The 18,557-nt window shown below is 52.5% G+C and overlaps 2 protein-coding genes across 4 annotated transcripts in view; both read left to right on the forward strand.

The window, feature by feature from the left end:
• Nucleotides 1-14,102, forward strand: part of EDC4 (enhancer of mRNA decapping 4) — a 31,275-nt gene extending 17,173 nt beyond the window's left edge. Inside the window, exons 16-29 of one of the 2 annotated variants that reach the window (XM_414022.8) lie at nucleotides 761-849; nucleotides 1,631-1,784; nucleotides 2,289-2,755; nucleotides 3,818-3,919; nucleotides 4,888-5,040; nucleotides 6,274-6,310; nucleotides 7,082-7,262; nucleotides 8,297-8,452; nucleotides 8,842-8,957; nucleotides 9,621-9,786; nucleotides 10,308-10,494; nucleotides 11,635-11,854; nucleotides 12,578-12,741; nucleotides 13,740-14,102. In XM_414022.8, coding sequence (XP_414022.4) covers nucleotides 761-849; nucleotides 1,631-1,784; nucleotides 2,289-2,755; nucleotides 3,818-3,919; nucleotides 4,888-5,040; nucleotides 6,274-6,310; nucleotides 7,082-7,262; nucleotides 8,297-8,452; nucleotides 8,842-8,957; nucleotides 9,621-9,786; nucleotides 10,308-10,494; nucleotides 11,635-11,854; nucleotides 12,578-12,741; nucleotides 13,740-13,932 — 2,385 coding nt within the window. In that variant the 3' untranslated portion in view covers nucleotides 13,933-14,102. The remainder of the gene's footprint in view (nucleotides 1-760; nucleotides 850-1,630; nucleotides 1,785-2,288; nucleotides 2,756-3,817; nucleotides 3,920-4,887; nucleotides 5,041-6,273; nucleotides 6,311-7,081; nucleotides 7,263-8,296; nucleotides 8,453-8,841; nucleotides 8,958-9,620; nucleotides 9,787-10,307; nucleotides 10,495-11,634; nucleotides 11,855-12,577; nucleotides 12,742-13,739) is intronic. The other variant, XM_004944062.5, reaches the window with a different exon arrangement.
• A 675-nt stretch (nucleotides 14,103-14,777) lies between these two features.
• On the forward strand, nucleotides 14,778-16,544 carry NRN1L (neuritin 1 like). Of its 2 annotated transcripts, none has more exons than XM_015279154.3 (3): nucleotides 14,778-15,640; nucleotides 15,846-16,017; nucleotides 16,095-16,544. In XM_015279154.3, exons 1-3 carry the CDS (start codon nucleotides 15,115-15,117, stop codon nucleotides 16,366-16,368), a joined length of 972 nt encoding a protein of 323 aa, XP_015134640.1. In that variant the 5' UTR covers nucleotides 14,778-15,114; the 3' UTR covers nucleotides 16,369-16,544. The 2 variants fall into 2 exon arrangements, with proteins under 2 accessions (XP_015134640.1, XP_015134641.1); XM_015279155.4 differs by having other exon boundaries at nucleotides 14,778-14,882.
• Nucleotides 16,545-18,557: the final 2,013 nt, after the last annotated feature.

The raw sequence follows: 18,557 nt of genomic DNA on the forward strand, positions 1-18,557 counted from the left end.
GAGGAGTGTATGGTTGTCACTCACCCAGGAGGAGCCAGGGTGAGGGTGAGCAGTACATGGAGATGTGCAGAAATGAAGTTAGTGTTGAGCTGACCAATGAGATAGAGCCACCCCTACTGACAGCCTAGGGAATGAAGAATTAACTCAAGTCCTCGTAAAGATTTTGTTGGTGCTAGCAAAGTTGTTGAGTGCAGAAGTTAATTAAATATGTGCCTTCCCAAAGCAAAGATGTCCTGAGACCGTGGAATGATTGCTGGAGTGATGGTGCCAGGGAGCCTTGTAGTGTGGGCACAGCCTTGAGTTCAGCTTCATCTCTGTGCTCTGCTGTAAGCAGCGTGAGGAGTAAAAGCCTGGACAGACAGATTCTCAGATTCATCTGAGTATGCATGCTTATGTTGGTTTCTCTGTAGGTATTTCTTGAGGCCTGTGTATCCCATCCGTGCTGCTGACCAGCCCACGAGATGAATTTAAGTGTTCTACTTCTGGTGGAAAATAGGATGGTGGTCTAGTGCTGAGCCCTGCAGAATGCCCATTCTGATTAGGGGGAGCAGTACCTCTAGAAGCAGTCATGGTTCATGTGATAAGGATGTGTTGGTTTCTGACCCGCCCCTGAGTTCCCGAGCTCTATAACTCATGATTATTTTTTGCTTTTCCATCTTTGCCAGAGTGTCTTAGAAGTTCTTCTGAAGCCAGTGTTCTCAGCTTAAACACTGCTGTCGGATTCTTCTGTCATGTTTCACCTCTGTATATTCTCTTATAGATCACTGTATCTCCGGGCAGCAGTGTTAGTTCCCTGACTGCAGTCACAGCCATGAGCAGCACTTCTGTCACAGATGCCTCTATGTCCAGGTAAATAGAGCATGTATTAAAGAATATATTTGCAGCTGAACCAATGCTGTTCTTCAGCACGGAGCAGAGCTGTGGTGTGTCCTATTGGAGAGCTGGTTGTAACCGGAGTTGGAAACGGGCCCGAGTCCCAGAGTCCCTATATGGGCAACTGCTTGTATCTCTGGTGCAGCTTGGAGCATGCCTGTTGTCTTCCAAGGGGCTGACAACAGTGATTAATTTGTGCTCACAGGGATTCTTTTCTTGCTTCTCAGTTTTGTTGCTTTACTCTTTCTCCCAAAGGGCTGTCGTTGTTTACGGGTAAGAGAACACTTCAGCCACCGAGGAGCAGGCTGATAATTGGGACTGTTAGGAAAATTTTACTAGTGTTGAGGTGTGTTGGGCTGCATAACAGGGGAAGGCTTCACTTCTGCGGGCTGAAAAAGGACAAGGAGCTATCATGCAGCATCCTGTTTCTTTCTAAGCACTGTACAGCGTGAACTGAAAATGTAATGAGCCCCTTTTCTCACAGAATCCCTCAAATTCTAGGAGATTACAAAGCCCTTCTATTTCTCTTGTTTCCGCTTGATTTTGGGAGCTGTATGGTGACTGGGAGATGCAGCTGTTAGTGGACAGGGAGTAGGTGACCTTGGTGGGAAGAAGGAAGGCTTGCAGGACACCACTGAAATCTGTGCTTGGGCTCCACTGTTGTCCTGTGGCCCAGTCTCCTCACCGTGAGCATTTGATGCAGACCTGTGTTGTAAAGTTGGCCTGCTTGATTTGTTTATGTCTCTCTTCTCTTCAGGCCGTCAGAAGACTTGACTGTGAGCCCCAAGATGCAGCTGGACACCAGCCTCACGCTGAGTAGCAGTAGCAGCAGCCTCCAAACTAGTCCTAGGAGCCATTCTGTTCTTATCCCAGGCCTTCCTGACAAGCTGACACCAAAGGCACCTGTTCCAGTAAGCTAAACATTGTTTCTTCCTTCTCTGTGGGCTGCACAACCTGGAATTAGGTTGGCCTTCATGTTCTCTGGCGTTACATTTGCTTTTGAAAGTATATTCAAACTTGCATTGGCTTAAGTGTGTTGTGAGCACAGCTGAGAGGCAATTGAAATCGTGGGTCTAGTTCTGTGTTCCCTTGCATGCAAGTCAAGGAGAGTGATGTTTGGAGGAGAGTTACATGCTGAAAGGTCGGTAAATGTTTTTATGCTTGTAGTTATTAGGGAAAAAACATGCTGCTTTTGCACTGAGAAGTCAGAGGGGGGAACAAATGGAGGTGGTAGTATGCAGCCTCATTACAAGTGCTGGGGCCCTTCTCCATCTGCTCAACAGTGGAAGCACAGGGATCACATGCAGAAAGGATACAGCTGGCATTTTCCAGAGGCAGATGCCAGTGTAAGACATGGGTGTTTCTTGGGGTATCTCTGCATTACCTTGAATCTCTTGTTTAATTTCTGAATTCAGGTCACACCTGGGGGAAACTCCTCTCTAGCTCTGGAGCTGCAGGAAGTGGAGCCCTTGGTGGTACCTCAGGCTTCTCCCACCCGTGAGCGCTCGCCGGACGTCATTTCCTCTGCTTCCACAGCCATGTCCCAGGATATCCCTGAGATTGCTTCCGAGACCTTGCAGCGTAGCTTTGCAGCAGCTCCACCTGCGCTCTCTGCAGAGGTGCTGGAGCCCAGTCATCACGCAGACAGCATGGCGTCTGCAGCCTCAGCCTTGCATTTGCTGTCTCCGAGGAACCGGCACAATTCAGAGCACAGCCACCACTCTTTGGACATGCCTCCAGTGGAGGTGGACAGACTGAATGCTCCGTCGTTACTGGAGACTGCTTTAACTCAGGAAAATGCGTCTTTGGACAGTGTTGTGAGTCAGCCGTGGCCAGCAGCTCCTGACATAACCAGAGAAACCAGGAACAGCATGGCAGACAGGTAATCACTCAGATGTGTCTTGCTTAGGACGGTTTCTTTGTGCTTTTCAAGCTGCTAGCTTGGTGAAAAATCCTCCTGTTAGAGGAGAGTTTTCCATCCCTTCTTTTCTTTAAATAATCCGGTGATTCAGCCTTCCTGTGTGCCTGGTCCGTATAGGCCACATCCTGCATTTTCTAGGCCAGATCTATCAGTCTGTGCTCTTTGACCCTTTTAAGCACAAAGGATATCTGCTAAGAAGGTGAGGTCTGTTTTCCTGGCCTTCGTGTTCACCTTGAATAGAGACTTCAGCTGGAACTTTTGTTTCTTCAGTACGTTGTCTGTGGAAAGAAAGGCAGTTCAAGCTAAATTCATCTCAAGTGATCTCCCTGCATGCTCTTACTGGAAACAGTCAATTAGCATGTAATTGACAGGTTGATTATAGGGTCTCTCTTCTGTGATTGGCTTTCTGCAGCCAGCATTATAAATGAAGTACTTTGGAAGTGAGGAAATGCATGACTTTGTTGAGCAGGCAGGATGGGGCAGCATCACATAGGCCTGCTCACTGGAAGCAAACCATTATGCTAGCAGCAGTGCTAGGATTCATTGCAGAATTAGTGTCCTCATCTTCTAACGGGACTGGGACATTGAGGTGACTCCAGGGTATCTCCAGGCTGCCACTGCCCGCACCACGAGAGCCTTAGCACAAGAGATTGTTGCTCAGTCAAACCATCAGCCTATGTTAAAGTGATAGGCACTCACTTCTGTTTAAAGATCCTGCATGCTGAATTCAGTAGATCTACTCTGTGGCTTAGGTGGATATGCAGTTTGCTTTCAAAACTTCGGACTGGGTTCAGTGTTGCAAGAACTGAAAGACTTGGAGAAATCAGCACCTGCACACAGCACTTGCTGCTCTCTGGATCTGTGCAGATAGGTTTCTTTTGTTCGTGTTGATTCTTGTGTTGGGTCTTTTTTTTTTACTTAATTTTAGATCTTCTGTCAGGATCTCCCATGGGAAGTGGAGTAAGCAAATAACCAAGCTGAAAGACACTTGCATGATGGTGTATGTTTTTTTTCTTCCTCTAGCCCAAGGGACGAGGTTGAAGAAAAGCACAAGAGCTCTTCCTATCATCGACACAGCTACCACCTTCTGCAGCATGACAGCCAGGATGCTAGTGCAGAACAAAGGTACAAGAGTGCTCAGCCCCCTCTCTCGCCCTGCATGGACTCTGTTCAGGCTGCATTCGTGCTTCTGTCCCCAGCAAGCCTTCACATGTGGGGTGAATGTCTTTGCTTTGTCTCCTGATTCAGTGTGTGTGCCTTCCGACTTCCATAATGTTCTGGTGCCTTCACCTGATCACAATTGACCTCTGAACATTGTCCAGCTGACATTCTGGAGGGCAGGATTTGGCTGTACTGCTCCAAAGAGCAGGGACCAAGCTTGGTTTAATTACCAGTGCAACTCCATTAAGGGACCTGTTCCCAAATCCTTTGGTTTAGATAAGGTAGAGAAGGTATCTGAGGAGTTAGTTTCTCACTTTTGCCATCTTTACTCCCTCACGAGCCACCCCGGAGCTCTGTGGGCATGTTCTGTGTGCCTGGTGAGCTCAGAGCCGTATGACAGCTGTGAGTTCATTCACAATGAACTCTTCAGTTCAGAGTTTGTGTTGGATGGCATGTCAGCATCTGAAAGACTCCAAGGCACTGAACATCTCCCAGTTCCCAGGCTCAACCTGTTTCTCCTACGTTCCTGCAATACTTACTGCATTAAGAGCTCTCTCTGTTAAGCTCTGAGGGTGTGCTATGCTTGGGTTCCCTGCTGGGTCAGCGGTTGCATCCCAGGGCTTCTATGCTGGTGTGTGCATGCAGCAAGAAGAGGCCCCAGCAGCCACTCTGCCTGAACTGCAGCTCTCAGTGATGCAGGGACCCTTCAAGTCCTGTCACGCAGCACTCGAGCTCTGCCTGAGCAGGCCTGGATGAAAATGGAGTGGCCTCTGCAGAGGTCTGCGTGTTAGAGATGAAGGTGACAGGCATCCTTAGCTGAGTGACTCTGGATGTGTGTGGATGCAGAGCAGTGTGAACTCCCCTCCTTTTAGTGCAGGCTGACAACGTGCGGTACTGCAAGTGATGTCCTCTCCCCTGCTGTTCCTTCATAGTGACCATGATGATGAAGTTGCAAGTTTGGCTTCTACATCAGGTGGATTTGGTGCCAAAGCATCTACGCAGAGGCTGCCTATGAAGGACTGGAAAGCCAAGGCATCCCCTCGGGCTTCCCCAAAGCTAAAGCGGAAGGGCAAGAAAGATGACGGGTATGCTGGGCTTGCCAGGGTACAGGTGGCTGTGGGACCAGCTGTGCAGGGCCTGACAGAGCTGTCAGCAGCCAGGCTAGGCTCTGAGGCTGGGCTGTGGCCAGGAGCTCCCAGTCCCGTTCTGCAAGTAGGAACAACCCCACAGAAAGCGTGGCTGGCTGCACAGACACTGGGTTCACTTAGGGATGCGGGAGGAGGTTCTGCTCTACTCAGAGTTCAAAGTGCAGCAGAGAAATTTATGGTAGGTAAATCATAGAATTGTACGTTGGTGGGGGAGCACTGGATGTGTTTGCCAGCTTCAGTGGAACTGTGACACTGACTGTAGCTTAATATGGCCTCGATTTCTGGTTGGCTTTTGAACGCTGGTACAGTGCCCCTGTTCAACAGCATCTATCCTTTGTTACCTGCTTGCTGCTTTTGTGTGTTCCTAAATACGCCCGTATGAATGTCTTGCAAGTGAAAATTGATGACTGGAAAGAGCTGCCCGTAAGAAATTAGAGCAACCTGTCTGTGTTAATGAGGGGAAAGTAGCACAGCTTCTGCAAGGGGCTTTTCTCCTCTTGTGCTCTCTTGGCTCCCCCATTTGGAGCCCTTGCTGTGCAGATTGCAAAAAAAGATAGCTCGTGACATTAAGTTTCTGGCTGTGGTCCTTCACTGTGACACCCAGAAATGCTTTTCATTTCTCCTGCCTCGGTCTTTGTAAAGGTGCTGAATGGATGCAAATGTGTACTTCCCTTCTGGTAGGTTTTTTTCTGAAGGTTTCTTCACCTTCAGAACTGGAATCGTTATAAGTGTTCTGAAATTCAGTAATTCTCTGTTTCACAAATGAGTGCTGGGGTTTTTTCTTTCTGAAATATTGGGAGACCTTCAAAAGCTCTTTGGCAAAGCTTTCCCTGCCTTTGAACTCGGACAAGACTGTATTGTTCTTTTTTAACAGCCCCCATTCAGACTTGGCTCAAATCTGCTGGGTGTTGAAAGCAGCCCAGTGAAGGGACCAGTCTGTAAGGGGCTTAAGGGCCTGTGAATACTGCAAATGATGGAGGCACAGAGCAGTGGGGACTGGGACTTCCTTGCCTTCCTGTTGCACTCACATTATACTAGGCAAAATAGAGGGTTGAGCTGGATATGAAGTCTAAAATAACCTGTGAGATGCGTGATCTGTTTGGGCACTTCTGATAATCAGAGCAGTTAACGGACATAATTGAGTTCCCATTTCTCTGTCTTTATCCCCAGGGATGTGAACCAGTCACCAAGGTCATCTAACAACCAGGTGAGTCGGAGCTGCTCCTGCCATCCCTTCCGAGGGCCTGATGCCTCAGCTGTTTGCTGTCATACACAAAGACCTGAGTGAGGGATCATCCCAATTAAGTACCGTGGGCCCTCTGCTGTCAGGCACGGCATTGCTCTGTTCTGTGGCCTGCACACCGTAGAAGAAGCTGCCCAGACTGAGGGCTTCCTTCTCACTTTTACATGTTAATTTGCCTTTCCATGTGCTCACAAGCTCTGTATCATCTCAAACTCTACCCCTCGTTTCCTCTTCCCTGCTAAGATAGCTTGCATGCATTGGCAGCAGGGTGAGCTGTTCCCAGCAGGCCGATGATCACAGAGGGACTGGCCCGTTGGGGTATGTTATTTCTGTCGATAGCACTTCTTTATCTGGTGGAAAATGCTCAGCAGAGTTAAGTGCACTTCTTAAACTGCCCTTAGATCCGTGTGTTTCCTTTATATAAGGACCTCTCTGTACCTGGCCAAAAGTCAGTTCTGCTTTTTCTTTTTAACGCCGGAGCTTAGAAGAGAGTTTTGAATTTACACAGTTCAGCATATTCTACGCAACCATTTATGAGTTCTTTCAGATCCTTCCTGTGCTTGGCTTTATCAGTTTATTTATCGTGACAAAAGTCTTAGCAATTGGCATTAAGCTGGCCCAATTTTCTGCTTTGCATGTTGTGCTTCTGTCTCTGTCATGGGGCTCAACTTTAACACCTAGCAGAAAGCTTGGCTGGTCCTGTCAGCAATGAGTGCTCATCCTGTCCACACACAGGTGACACCGGAGTTCCAGGAAGAGCTGATGTGTGTGCTGAGGAGCCAACAGCGTGAGCTGTCTGAGCTGCGTCAGAACCAGATGGAGCTGCTGCAGAGGCTCACAGATCACCTTGATGCCGTTCAGAGCTCACTGATGGGCCACATGGAGAGGGTGATCGACTCCCAGCAGGAGCAGGAGCGTATCCTTGTTTGAAATTGGAGTGGAAGGCTGCGAGGCATGAGGAAGGCCAAGAAAGCTCAGCGGTCTTAACAGCACGGTCTGTAGATGCTGTGAAGGAAGGCCTGGCTGCAGTGTAACTATTTCACTTCTTCTCGGTCCCTTACTGAGGGCAAGAAGCTCAGAAGTAGAACGGAGCATTGCTCCTTTGTCCATGCCCCTAAATCTTTAGCTAACCTATGAAGGCCGTAAGTGCTGCAGTGCTGGAGCACACCAAGGTGCACCTATTGCATTCCCCTTCCTCAGGCAGTGGCCGGTTGCACAGGAGTGTTTACAGACCGATCCTTTCCTTTTCCTCCTAAAGCTGGTGCACTGCTTTGAGAAATTGCACCAGAAATAGCATCTGACTGCCATATCCCATGGATGCAAACAGATTTTTCTTGGCTGTAGCCACATATTCATCTGGTGGCTTAATCAAGCCATTTATTCCATGCCTTGATGCCGTGCTGTGAGTAATTTCTAGTTTTATATAAGAGCTGGTGGAACTGTTGCCCTGTGCAAGATGCTGGCATACCATACACTCCTGTGATGATGCAACAACAGTTTGTTTTCTCTCTTCGTCTTGGATTTTCCTTTTTGGTCACCAGGCAGATATATCCATAGATGACTCAGAGAGCACTCCACCGAAATTCAGAGTCTGGAATTGCATTGTAATGTTACAATGGATTTTCCCCATTGGCCCTGAATTTTCAAGCAGTTGAAACTCTGTTTTCAGTGAGTGCTGAGAGATCCACCTGTGTGCTTTGCAGTCAGGTGTAGTTTCAGTGATGGTGAATAATTTTATATGAAAAAATGTGCCAGAAATCTCTGTTTCTGACAGATCTGTGCCTTCACAGTGGGTCTCGCTTTCCTTCTGCTTTCAGAAGTGACTGTGTATTTCCATGCTTTGTTTTTTGCCACTACTTTCTTAATTCACTGGAAGATCTTGCCCCTTAGTTCTTTGACAGGTTGCTTTATTGTCAGCTGTTTGTGCTCCTTGACGTGCACGCTTGTTAGAGAGGAGACTGGACCGAGCACTGACAGAAGGACAGCAGCGCAACGGGCAGCTCCAGGAGCATCTCTCTCAGCAGCTCTCTCAGACCCTTTCCAGTGCTGTGTGCAACCGTCTGGAGAGGACTGTTCGTGAGGAGATGAAGAAGACAGTGCCCCAGTGTGAGTGCTGCTGCCTGGGTTTTGAAGGTGGATTCTGGGAGAGGTGGGAGGCGTGCTCTGTGAGAGCGCTGGCACTGCGTGAAGTAGGAGTTAGGTTGCAGGAAGACTTGTCATTGCACTGTGGTCAGCTCAGCTGTTACTTTCTCTGGATGAGTCCTGAAAACCTTTAAGGCTGAAATTCCACAGCCTCTCTGGTGACTTCTGGTGTGAGAAAAATGTTTCTCCTCGTGTCCAGCCTTAGTTTCCTAAGCCAGAGCTTGTGACCTTTGTCCCTACCTGTGTCATTTGGCACCCCTGGGGAGAGATTGACTCCGTGTTCTTTGTCAGGTTTTGAAGTGTGGTACTGGGATTTCAGAGCTGCAACTTTGATGTGTTTGTGTTGTGCCTAGGCATTTCCAAGAGCGTGGACCCAGTTGCTGGCCAGCTAAGTAGTACTATTGCTACCAAGCTCACTGCTGTTGAGGGGACGCTGAAAGAGAACATCACCAAGCTAGTGAAATCAAAGGTAAGGGGAACCAGACCGTAGCTATTCCTGGGGACACCGAGTTGTCACATGCATGGGTAGTGACCCCTCGTAGCTCTTCCTCTCACCTGAATCTCCAGGTGGGTCTGAGGTCAGTTTAGCCGACAGCAATCAAAGCTTTCTTCTGGTTTCATCAGAAGAGCAAGCTCATTGTGTGCTTCCCCTGCCTGCTTTGCCTTGGTAGCCCTTTCTTCCATTTACCAAGTTATTTGTGCTCTGTACTGGAGGCTCTGACTAGAGCAGTGGTTTTTAGGGTCACCTTACTCAGCCAAGTGGCGAACGTTTTTAGGAGCAGCAGCTTGTTGCTTGCATTAACAGGCAGTGATGGGTTGTGGGAGGGAAGCTGGGGAGGAGGAGAGGAGCCGTGCCTGGCTGCACCGCCTTGCCTTGTTCTCAAGCTGAACTGCATGGAAATTGTGATTTTTTCCTGGGCAGCCCCTCAGTAATCAGGTGCTCTGCCTGCTGTAGTCCTGGTGCACCTTGGAGGAAGGAGTTCAGCTGCTCAGGGAATGCACGCTCCTGACTGACAGGACTGTCCTTACCCGGCGTGGGTGTGTTGTTGGGACATAGAGTGCTTCTTCACATCTCTATCCTGCAGAGGTCTGTTGTTAATTTTCTGGGGTCTCTTCTGTGTGTTCTTGTAAGAACCTTACAGATAGCGTTGTGAGGGCAACGGCCGATACCCTGCAGGGCCCAATCCAGTCAGCCTACAGGGAAGCCTTCCAGAGCGTCGTGTTGCCAGCCTTTGAGAAGAGCTGCCAGTCCATGTTCCAGCAGATCAATGACACCTTCAAGCAGGGCACGCAGGAATGTGAGTCATCTCTGGGTTTTCTCTGCGCAGCACTTGTGTTAGTGGCTGACAAGTTGGCCCTCGGCTAATGTCATTTCCTCTCAGAGTTTCGGTGTAATTGTTGAGCTCTGAGCCTGCTGGTGTTGTCTGAAAGTGTACTACTCTCTTTCCCACTTGATAAATGGACATGAGGGATTTTGTAGGCGAATCTCTGCTCTTGCAGCACCAGCTCCAGGCTCTGTAACCCACGCTGCGAAGTGCTTGATGTCATTCAGTGAATCAATGACTTGCAGCTGGGCTTTACTACTGCGGAATTACCACATCCTACTTTTGTTACCGTGTCTCGTGTAATTCTTTGTGGTGGGGAGACCAGAAGCAGGACTTCTATGTTAGCATAACACAGCCCACAGCAAGCTTACGCATTCTCCCATCTTCTGTACTTGTACACGGCTTCTGCTGCAGGATATGTAGAGCCTGGTGGTGGGTTTCTATTCTGACCACAGTGCTTACAGCTGAAATGTCTTCCTCTTTGGCTGTTGCAGACATTCAGCAGCTCGAGACTCACATGAAGAACAAGAAGGCACGAGAACAGGAGGCCCGGGACCCACTGCTGAATCAGCTTCGACAGCTCATCAGCACCTTTCAGAGCAGCACCGAGCAGCTGGCTTCCACCATCGCAGCCAATATCCATGCTGAGGTGCAGCACCAGCTGCACATTATTGTGGGCAAGTAAGTTGGCAGCTGGGCTTGCTGAAAGAGATGTCAGTGAGAAGCACAGATGTTTAAAAACAAAACTCTTCCTGCTTTGTTGTGGAAATGAGTCCTTCGCCATCCCTACCAGAGAGCTGCCTGTTAGCTCCGTGTGGCATGACAAAGCGTGTGGGCTGCTGTAACTGTTGCCCTGTAAGGCACAGAACAAAGACCACAGAACACTTTGAACAACCAGCTGTATCCCTGCTATGTGGGGGAGCTTGGGACGTGCTTGTCACAGTATGCTATGTGCATGTTTGAAGACCTAAGTGCTCTCAAGTCACTCCCTCCTCTCTGTTCTAAAATGATCTTGGGGTCTCTTGAAGGCTTTTCCTCTTTATGTCCTCAGGCATGCCAACAGCTTTGCAGGCTCCTTTTGTCCTCTCAGCTGTTGTGCAGCAATTCCTGTTTGGCCATCCCAGATTCAAGAGGCGATCCTGGCAGTGCCTTCAGCTTGTGCACACCGTGAAGCTGGTGGCAGGTTGCCAGCTGCAAAGGCTGGCTAGTATCACCTGCAGGGCAGAGTCCCTTAAAATAGAGCCCTGTCTATTTTCAGCCATCGGAACATATGTCAGTATATTGGGGTCTTCAGTGCGGAGCAGACTCGGCAGGGAGGGCACCAGACCAAATTCCAGTTCCCATTGCATGGGCACTGCTGGCTCCCAGGGAAGCCCTGCTGTTGTACCACAGAAGAGCAGCTCTGATGCTCTGTGCCCATTGTAGAGGAGAGGATTCCCACCCATGGGTTAACACTGCATGCTAGAGATTGTTGTAGGAAGTTGGCCTTTCAGAGGTGAACCTACAGCATCATCACCTTGCCAGGTGTATTAGAGAATTAAAACACTATGTAATGAGGATTAGCTTCCTGGAACATCACTTTTCCCACACAGAATCCTAATGTTTCAGCATGCACCCTGGGATGTTGCATTGCTGCCACGGAGCTTCCTTGGGCTGCCTGTTTCCAGTGCCTGTGCCTCAGAACAACTTATGTTGACCCCTTGGGAGCCACACTAAAATAAGCAAGCCTGTGCTTCCCTCCCTGCTACAAGCATTGTGCAACATATTCCCTTTGTTTTCAGAGATACTTTTGGGTTTTTTTTTATTTCTTTTTTTTTTTAGCCTTCAGGAGTCTATTTTGACTCAGGTGCAGAGAGTCATTAAAGGAGAAGTGAGCCTGGCCATGAAGGAGCAGCAAGCAGCTGTCACCTCGAGCATTGTCCAGGCAATGCGTTCGGCTGCAGGGACTCCCATCCCCTCCACTCACCTGGACTTCCAGTCTCAGCAAACTCACATCCTTCAGCTGCTCCAGCAGGGCCATCTCAACCAAGCTTTCCAGCAGGTACGCGGCCTTCCTTGCAGTGGGCAGCATTGCTTTTTAGGGGACAGAGTGAGGGGGAAGTGGCTCCTTAAGGTGGGGGGCGTAAGTCCACAGCTCAGAGGAGCTGGCTGAAAAGGCCTGTGGCAGCAAACAGCTCAGGGGGTGCATTTGCACTCATACAGGTCGGGCCAGAGCCATGCATGTTCCATGACTGGTGGCACTGAAGTTCCTTTGTCCTTATCCTGCCAGGCCAGCATCAGTGCTGCAGTAAGCCAGTGACTTTGCCATCAGCAGCAGCAAGCACATGGTGCACCCCCAAAGTGCAACAGCTTTGTAAGCCTCTCTGGGCAGATCTGCCAGCTGGGACCTGACCTTGGCTTTGCCTTTGAATATGCAGACAGATTCATTTGAGCTGCTGCAGACGAACTCCACCGGGAATAGAAACAGTGCTGTGCCATTGAGCTGCAAGCACGGCCCCAGCTCATGCTGCTGAGGAGCCTGGTCCCCTGTGCCTGGCTGTGAGCTGTCACCTGTCTGCTCAGCTTAGAACAGACACGGGTGTCCTCTTAGTGTAGGCAGAGCCTACACACAGTCCTGCCTGCACCAATGGGGTTTGCTGAGCCCGCTGCTAGCAGAGGAGGCTGGCGAGCCATTGAGCTGTCCCATGTTCTGTCCCATGCTCTGTCCCATGTCCTTCACCTGCCCGGTGCTTCCTCTGCATTTCTAGCTGTGTCTTCCTTGCAGGCTCTAACAGCAGCTGATCTCAACCTGGTCCTGTATGTCTGTGAGACAGTGGACACGCAGCAAGTGTTTGGCCAGCAGCCGTGCCCGCTGTCCCAGCCCGTGCTGCTCTCACTCATTCAGCAGCTCTCCTCGGATTTGGGTACCCGTACGGAACTGAAGCTGAAGTGAGTATGGTTGGAGCCACAGGTTTGAGCCCCTGCAGGTGTGTGCCGGGCCCTAAGCTCGCTCTGTGTAAGCAGAAGGTGGTGCTTTTGGGAAGGCTGCAGCTTCTTGGGGCTTAGTAGTAGGTGAAGTCTGTGTAGTGATGCCTTTAACCAAGGAAACGTTGCCACGTGGAGGTAAGAGGAGGGGTAGTGCTGTGCTCCCTGGGTAGCTCAATGCCCAGAGCTGCATGCCTTGCCTGCAACTCTGAACAAACCCATCACTGTATTCAGTGTTGTCTGTTTCCAGGCATCACTGCCAGAGATGTTCAGTGGGAGCTGTCAGCAGGAGCCATGGGAGGCGCTGTCTGTTGAGTGTTCTGAGCAAAACACACGTGCCTGTGCTAACACTTGCCACGAGCACTTTAAGACTGAGAGTCAGAACTCTGTTAGCTGCCCTGGAAAACAAACTTGTTATGGTACCTGCAGGGTTTGACAGTGGCACGTTTGGAAAACATCTCAGCCTTGGGTTAGAAGGATAAAGGTAGTTTACTCCAGGAAGAAAGGAGAGCTGTAAGTTACAGGAGAGCTGGCGAGCTGCAGTCAAGAGGAAGCTGAAGTCAAGGCTTTTCCCCCATACCTCCCTGGATAGGAAGAGAAGACCTTAAATATATCCCTCTGAATAAGCCTCAGTGCTGTGAATTTTACTGTATGCCTTCTGCTAAAAGAAGATATACAAAGAAAATATACACAGAGGTCTGACCAGGTGTGGCCATGTGCTGCCTGCAGCACCACAGCGAGGCCCGGCTTGGAGCCAGCTTTGCTGCATGTCCTGCAGCCTGTGCAGCGGGGCTGCAGCACAGCAGAGCTGTGCCCTGCTCCCATTGGGTATTTTCTGATGGCTGAACTTAGGGCACTGCTCCGTAGGGGAGCAGAGCTGTGCCCGTGCAGCACTGAGATGGACGGAACTGGCGTGGGGTCAGGCGCTGGCTTTGGTTCTAACCCATCTTTCTGCCCTTCAGTTACCTGGAGGAGGCCGTGATGCACCTGGACCACAGTGACCCCATCACCCGGGACCACATGGGCTCGGTCATGAGCCAGGTGCGGCAGAAGCTCTTCCAGTTCCTCCAGGTGGAACCCCACAACACGCTGAGCAAGCCTGCACGCCGCCTGATGATCATGCTGCAGGGCCTGGTCACTCCTGGCATGACCTAAGGGGGGGCTGCTGGGTGCTCTGGGGAGCCCCCCCCCCCCCGGCTCTGGTAGTTACTAACCACGTACGGCTTGTGTTCAAGAGCTCTTGCCAGGATACCTATCAACTCGTGTGTAATATCTCTAAGGCAAACGCCATCTGCGTGTAGTCCCAAATAGTCACTGAACGCTCACTTGGCTTTATAGTCCTCAATAGCCTCTTTGGAGAGATGGAAGTCTCTTTTCCGCCCCCTCCGGCTGATGCCAGAGGGTTTCTTACCCCTTTGCTTTGGAGCCCGCTGCCGTCAGCAGAGGAGGGAGTTGGTGGGCGAGGGGTTGTTCCCAAGGAATGGGTCCCTGCGTTGAGTCGGGGGCTCAGAGCCACCCCTGCAGAACTGCTCCGGGTGTGGTGAGGGGGGAGAGGGGAGCAGCGGGACGAGGGGGGTTGGGGGCAGTTGTTGACCCCCAGCAGCGCCTGCGGGGCTGTGGGCGCTCCAGGAGCGCCCGGTGGGGGCTGTTGTGTTGGGGGTGGGAGCACGTTCCTGGTTCGGCTGTTACTTCGGATTCTACACCCAGGGCGCACGGGGTGGGGGGGGGGGGGGGGGGGGGGGGGGGAGGTTTCTTTTTATCTCAATTTCGAATGTTTTTGGTTGGTTTTTTTTTTTTTTTTTTTTTTGGACGTAACGTTCAGAACAATTCAATAAATAACTTTTTTTGGAGAAAACAAAACAAAACAAAAAAGCCCTCACGCCCCTTTTCTCGGGAGGAGCTCCGACCCCCCCCCCAGCAGCAGCGCAGGGGGAGGCGGGGCGGCGGGGCCGGGGGCGGTGCGCCGCGGCCGGGACTGAACGGGGAGCGGAGCGCTGCGCACACGGAGCGGTGGCGGTGCGGGACGCTCCGCACCATGGGCTGCGGCTGCGGGCGGCTGCTGGGCGTCGTGTGCCCGCTGCTGCTGCTGCTGCTGCTGCACGTCGGTGAGTGCCGAGGGGGGTGGGATGCCGGAGCCGGGCTGCTGCTTTGGGGCTGCGAAAGGGGGCTCCTGTCCTCCCGTTTCTCCTTCCCGAGCCTAACCCCGCTGCCAGGGTGGATGTGGAGGTGCGGGAACGGGGGATCCCTAAGGCGGGGCAGCCGGAGCCGCACTTGTGCCTCTTCTCCATCTCTTCTTCCTCTCTTTTTGCTCCTTTCTCTGCTCCTTTCTCCTCTTTTATGTCTCTTACAGCATCCCCCCATCTCCCTCAGCCACTCAAAGCCAGAGCCGCACTTTTGCCTCTTCCCCATCTCTTCCTCCTCTCTCTTTGCTCCTTTCTTTCCTCCTCTTCTCTTTCTCTCCTTTCTCCTACCTCTCTTAGAGCATCCTCCCATCTCCCTCAGCCACTCAAAGCCGGAGCTACACTTGTGCCTCTCTCCCCTTCCCCTTCCCCCCCCCCTTTCTCTCCTCCTGCCGTTCCATCTCTCTTAGAGCATCCCCCCACCTCTCTCAACCACTCAAAGCCTTTGCTTTTGTTTGCCGTGCCGTCGTTACAAATTAATCTGTGCTGTTTGGGGATCAGAGGGCTGCACAGATGGCTCTGGAGCGATCCTAGCAGGCTGGGAGCGAGGGTCCACGCAGCAGACACTGTAATTCCTGGGGCTGTGAAGGAACTCGGTCCCTCTCCATGCACGGACGTGAGCCCCTCTGCGTGGGGTCCCCAGCAAGGGCTGCTTTGTTCTGTAGCACCACAGAATCACAAAGGTTGGAAGAGACCTCTAAGATCCCCCAACCCACCCTCACTCTGCCCCACATCCCCTCCCTTACAAACCCAACGGTTCCCCTGCTTTGCTGCTTGCATGCTGGGCCCGCGGACACGCTGCCGGCTCCGGTGGGTTCTGCCACGCCGTGAGCCCAGCGGGTGCTACCTGGTGGTGGGGGCTCAGCTCCATCCCTCTGCCCCCCGCAGCCGTCGCTCAGGAGCCCATCAGCACGGCAGGGAAGTGCAACACCATCTACAAGGGCTTCGCTGGCTGCCTCATCAGCCTGGGGGACAGCATGGCGCAGAGCGTGCGGCAGCAGCGGGACGAGGAGGAGGAGGAGGGTGGCCAGGAGGCGCAGGAGTTGGACACCATCTGCAGGTGAGCGGATCCCGTCCCCGTCCCCCGATGCTGGGCGCTGCCACCGCCGCTTCCCTGATGCCCACCCCTACCTGCAGGTCCTGGGATGAGTTCCACGCCTGTGCCAGCGGGGTGCTGTCCCGCTGCCCCGAAGAGGCGGCCGCCATCTGGGAGTCTCTGCGCCAGGAATCCCGCAAGATCCAGTTCCAGGGCAACCTGCAGGAGCTGTGCAGCGCTCGGGGCCGCCTGGCCAGCGCCCAGGGCTCGCCGCCCGCCGAGACCAACCAGGCCACGCTGCGGGGCTCAGCCCCCCCCGGTCACCCCGGCATCCTGCCCCTGCTGGCCCTGGTGCTGCTGGGGGCCTGGGCGTAGTGCTGCCCTCAGCCAAGGACCCGCCGTGCGCTGCAGGAGGGGGGGGCGGCCTGGGGTCCCCGCTGACCTCAGTGCACGGGTCACAGGTTGAGCCCCAGCCCGGCCCCACAGCCCTCGCCCTCTCCTGGAACCCTTCAGATGGATTTATATTTATATTAAAAGATGCTTTTACATTTCTCCCATCTCTCTGCTTTACGGTGCCCTCGCGCCCTTCCCAACCCCGTGTGGCTCAGGGTGGCCTTTTGTTGTCCCCTCCTGGCACCCAGAGAACCCCACTATCCCCATTGTGGGACACATCCAGGCATCCCCGAGGGCGTTAAGAGCTTTGCAGGGCTTTCACCTTCCCAGCAGGGCCAGACCGATGCAGTCAATCTGCCCCCTCACTTGGGGGAGCCCAAATGCCCGTCCCGGCTTTGAGTGGGGGACACCACGGTGCCCCATTGCTATCCACAGCACCGTGCGGTTCTCTGCAGATTCCCACTTTCTGCCTCTCTGATTCCAGCCCTGCCGTGTTTGGTGCTGTTAATGACCACGAAGGAAGTCGGGGTACACGGGGAGGAGAGGATGATTGGGTGCGGGGTTTTGTTTTTGATGACCCGATAGAGCTGAAATAGCTTTACCTGAACATCTTCCCCTCATAGAGAGGCATTCAGCTGTCACTGTCCGTATCGAACCAGGGACGATTATTCGCCTATTTCCTGCAGGAGCTGAAAAGCTCTTCCTGCAGGGCCCTCTGCTTTGGCAGGGCTTTGTCACAGCAGTGATGGACGCAGCCTCGCTCAACGCTGGCAGCTGTCAGTCGAGCATCTGCCGGGCTTAAAGCTCTTTGAGGACAGAGGTGGTGTTCCCAGCACTGCTGGTTCACGCGAGCCTGGCACGGCCTGCTATTAATTCATTCAAACGAGGCACTGTAGAGGAAGGACGCAGCGCAGGGCAGAGTGCTGCCCCGGCACTCCTCACACGGCAGCTGCCGCTCCCCGTGTTTAACGCTGCTGCCGGGGGATAATCTGCCTATTCTTCCATTTCCAATTTCTGACAATCCTGTGTTTAAGGCTGAATTAGTGCCGGGATGGCTAAGAGGATCAGCGCCGGGTGGGCGGCTGCCACCTCTGGAGGGCGGCTGGAGGTGGCTGGGGGCTGCAGGAACACCGAGGTGATGCGTATCCCCTCCTTTGGACGCCCTCGAATAGCTTTATGTCCTTCTCGTGCTGCGGTGCTCAACCACTGCCAGTTGGTGAGGTTGCACGCATGTCCTCGGCTGGCTCACAAGTGGATGTGCGGCACAGCGGGGAGGGGCACACAGAATCATAGAACCACAGAACGGCCTGGGTTGCAAAGGCCCACAGTGCTCACCCAATTCCAACCCCCTGCTGTGTGCAGGGTCACCAAACAGCAGACCAGGCTGCCCAGAGCCACATCCAGCCTGGCCTTCAATGCCTGCAGGGATGGGGCATCCACAGCCTCCCTTGGGCAACCTGTTCCAGTGCATCACCACCCTCATTCCTGCCCCCTGCACTTCACAGCCACTCACTTGTTGTCCTTCAAGTGACTGCACTTGAAGGTTGAAGTGCACTTGAAGCTGAGACCACGCAGCTTAGCTTAGGAGAGCTCTGCTTGGGCACAGGGCAAATCTTCCCCCTAAAATGGAGAGCACACAGCACTGCTGGCTCATCCCCAGCGCCACGTCCCCATCCTCTCCATCCCACCCTTCCCTTTTGCCTTTAAACCCCCAGCACAGCCCAAAGCTCCCCAGCAGGTGGGTTCCTGCAGCGGTGCCACCAGTGCTCTCCGGGCGCCTCCGCGCGTCGTGAAAACCCATTGCTGCGGTTACGAAACTCCATTGACCTACTTTGTGCTCCCCGCTTTTGTTCTTAATTCCCAGATATGGCCGCCCTCCAGATTTTGCCCATCAAGGCAAATTAATTGGAGTCGATCCTAATTTGCTCTCTGCTATTCTTTGGGCAGGAGATTAAACGCTCGGCGGACATGATCTCCCTCTCTCTGTTCTACGAGACGAACCTGATGATGACGATGATGATGATTACTATTAAAGGAGGGGGATAAGGGAAAGCAGAGCACAAACTCCCTTTTTTACAGTCGCACAATGGGATGGAGAGGCTCCTGCATCCCTGGGCCCACTGCCTCCGCCACGCCATGGTCTGCTCCTCCTACCCTTCGCCAAAGGAAAT

Source organism: Gallus gallus, chromosome 11 (genome assembly GCF_016699485.2).
Source record: "Gallus gallus isolate bGalGal1 chromosome 11, bGalGal1.mat.broiler.GRCg7b, whole genome shotgun sequence".
Classification (NCBI taxonomy): domain Eukaryota; kingdom Metazoa; phylum Chordata; class Aves; order Galliformes; family Phasianidae; genus Gallus; species Gallus gallus.

What these genes read in the sequence shown, in the direction of transcription:
- NRN1L (XM_015279154.3), top strand. Translation starts at nt 15,115, where the DNA reads ATGTCTCTTACAGCATCCCCCCATCTCCCTCAGCCACTCAAAGCCAGA. An exon ending in AGCACCACAGAATCACAAAG is followed by an intron (nt 15,641 to 15,845) that starts GTTGGAAGAGAC and finishes TGCCCCCCGCAG; the next exon opens with CCGTCGCTCAGGAGCCCATC. An exon ending in GAGTTGGACACCATCTGCAG is followed by an intron (nt 16,018 to 16,094) that starts GTGAGCGGATCC and finishes CCCTACCTGCAG; the next exon opens with GTCCTGGGATGAGTTCCACG.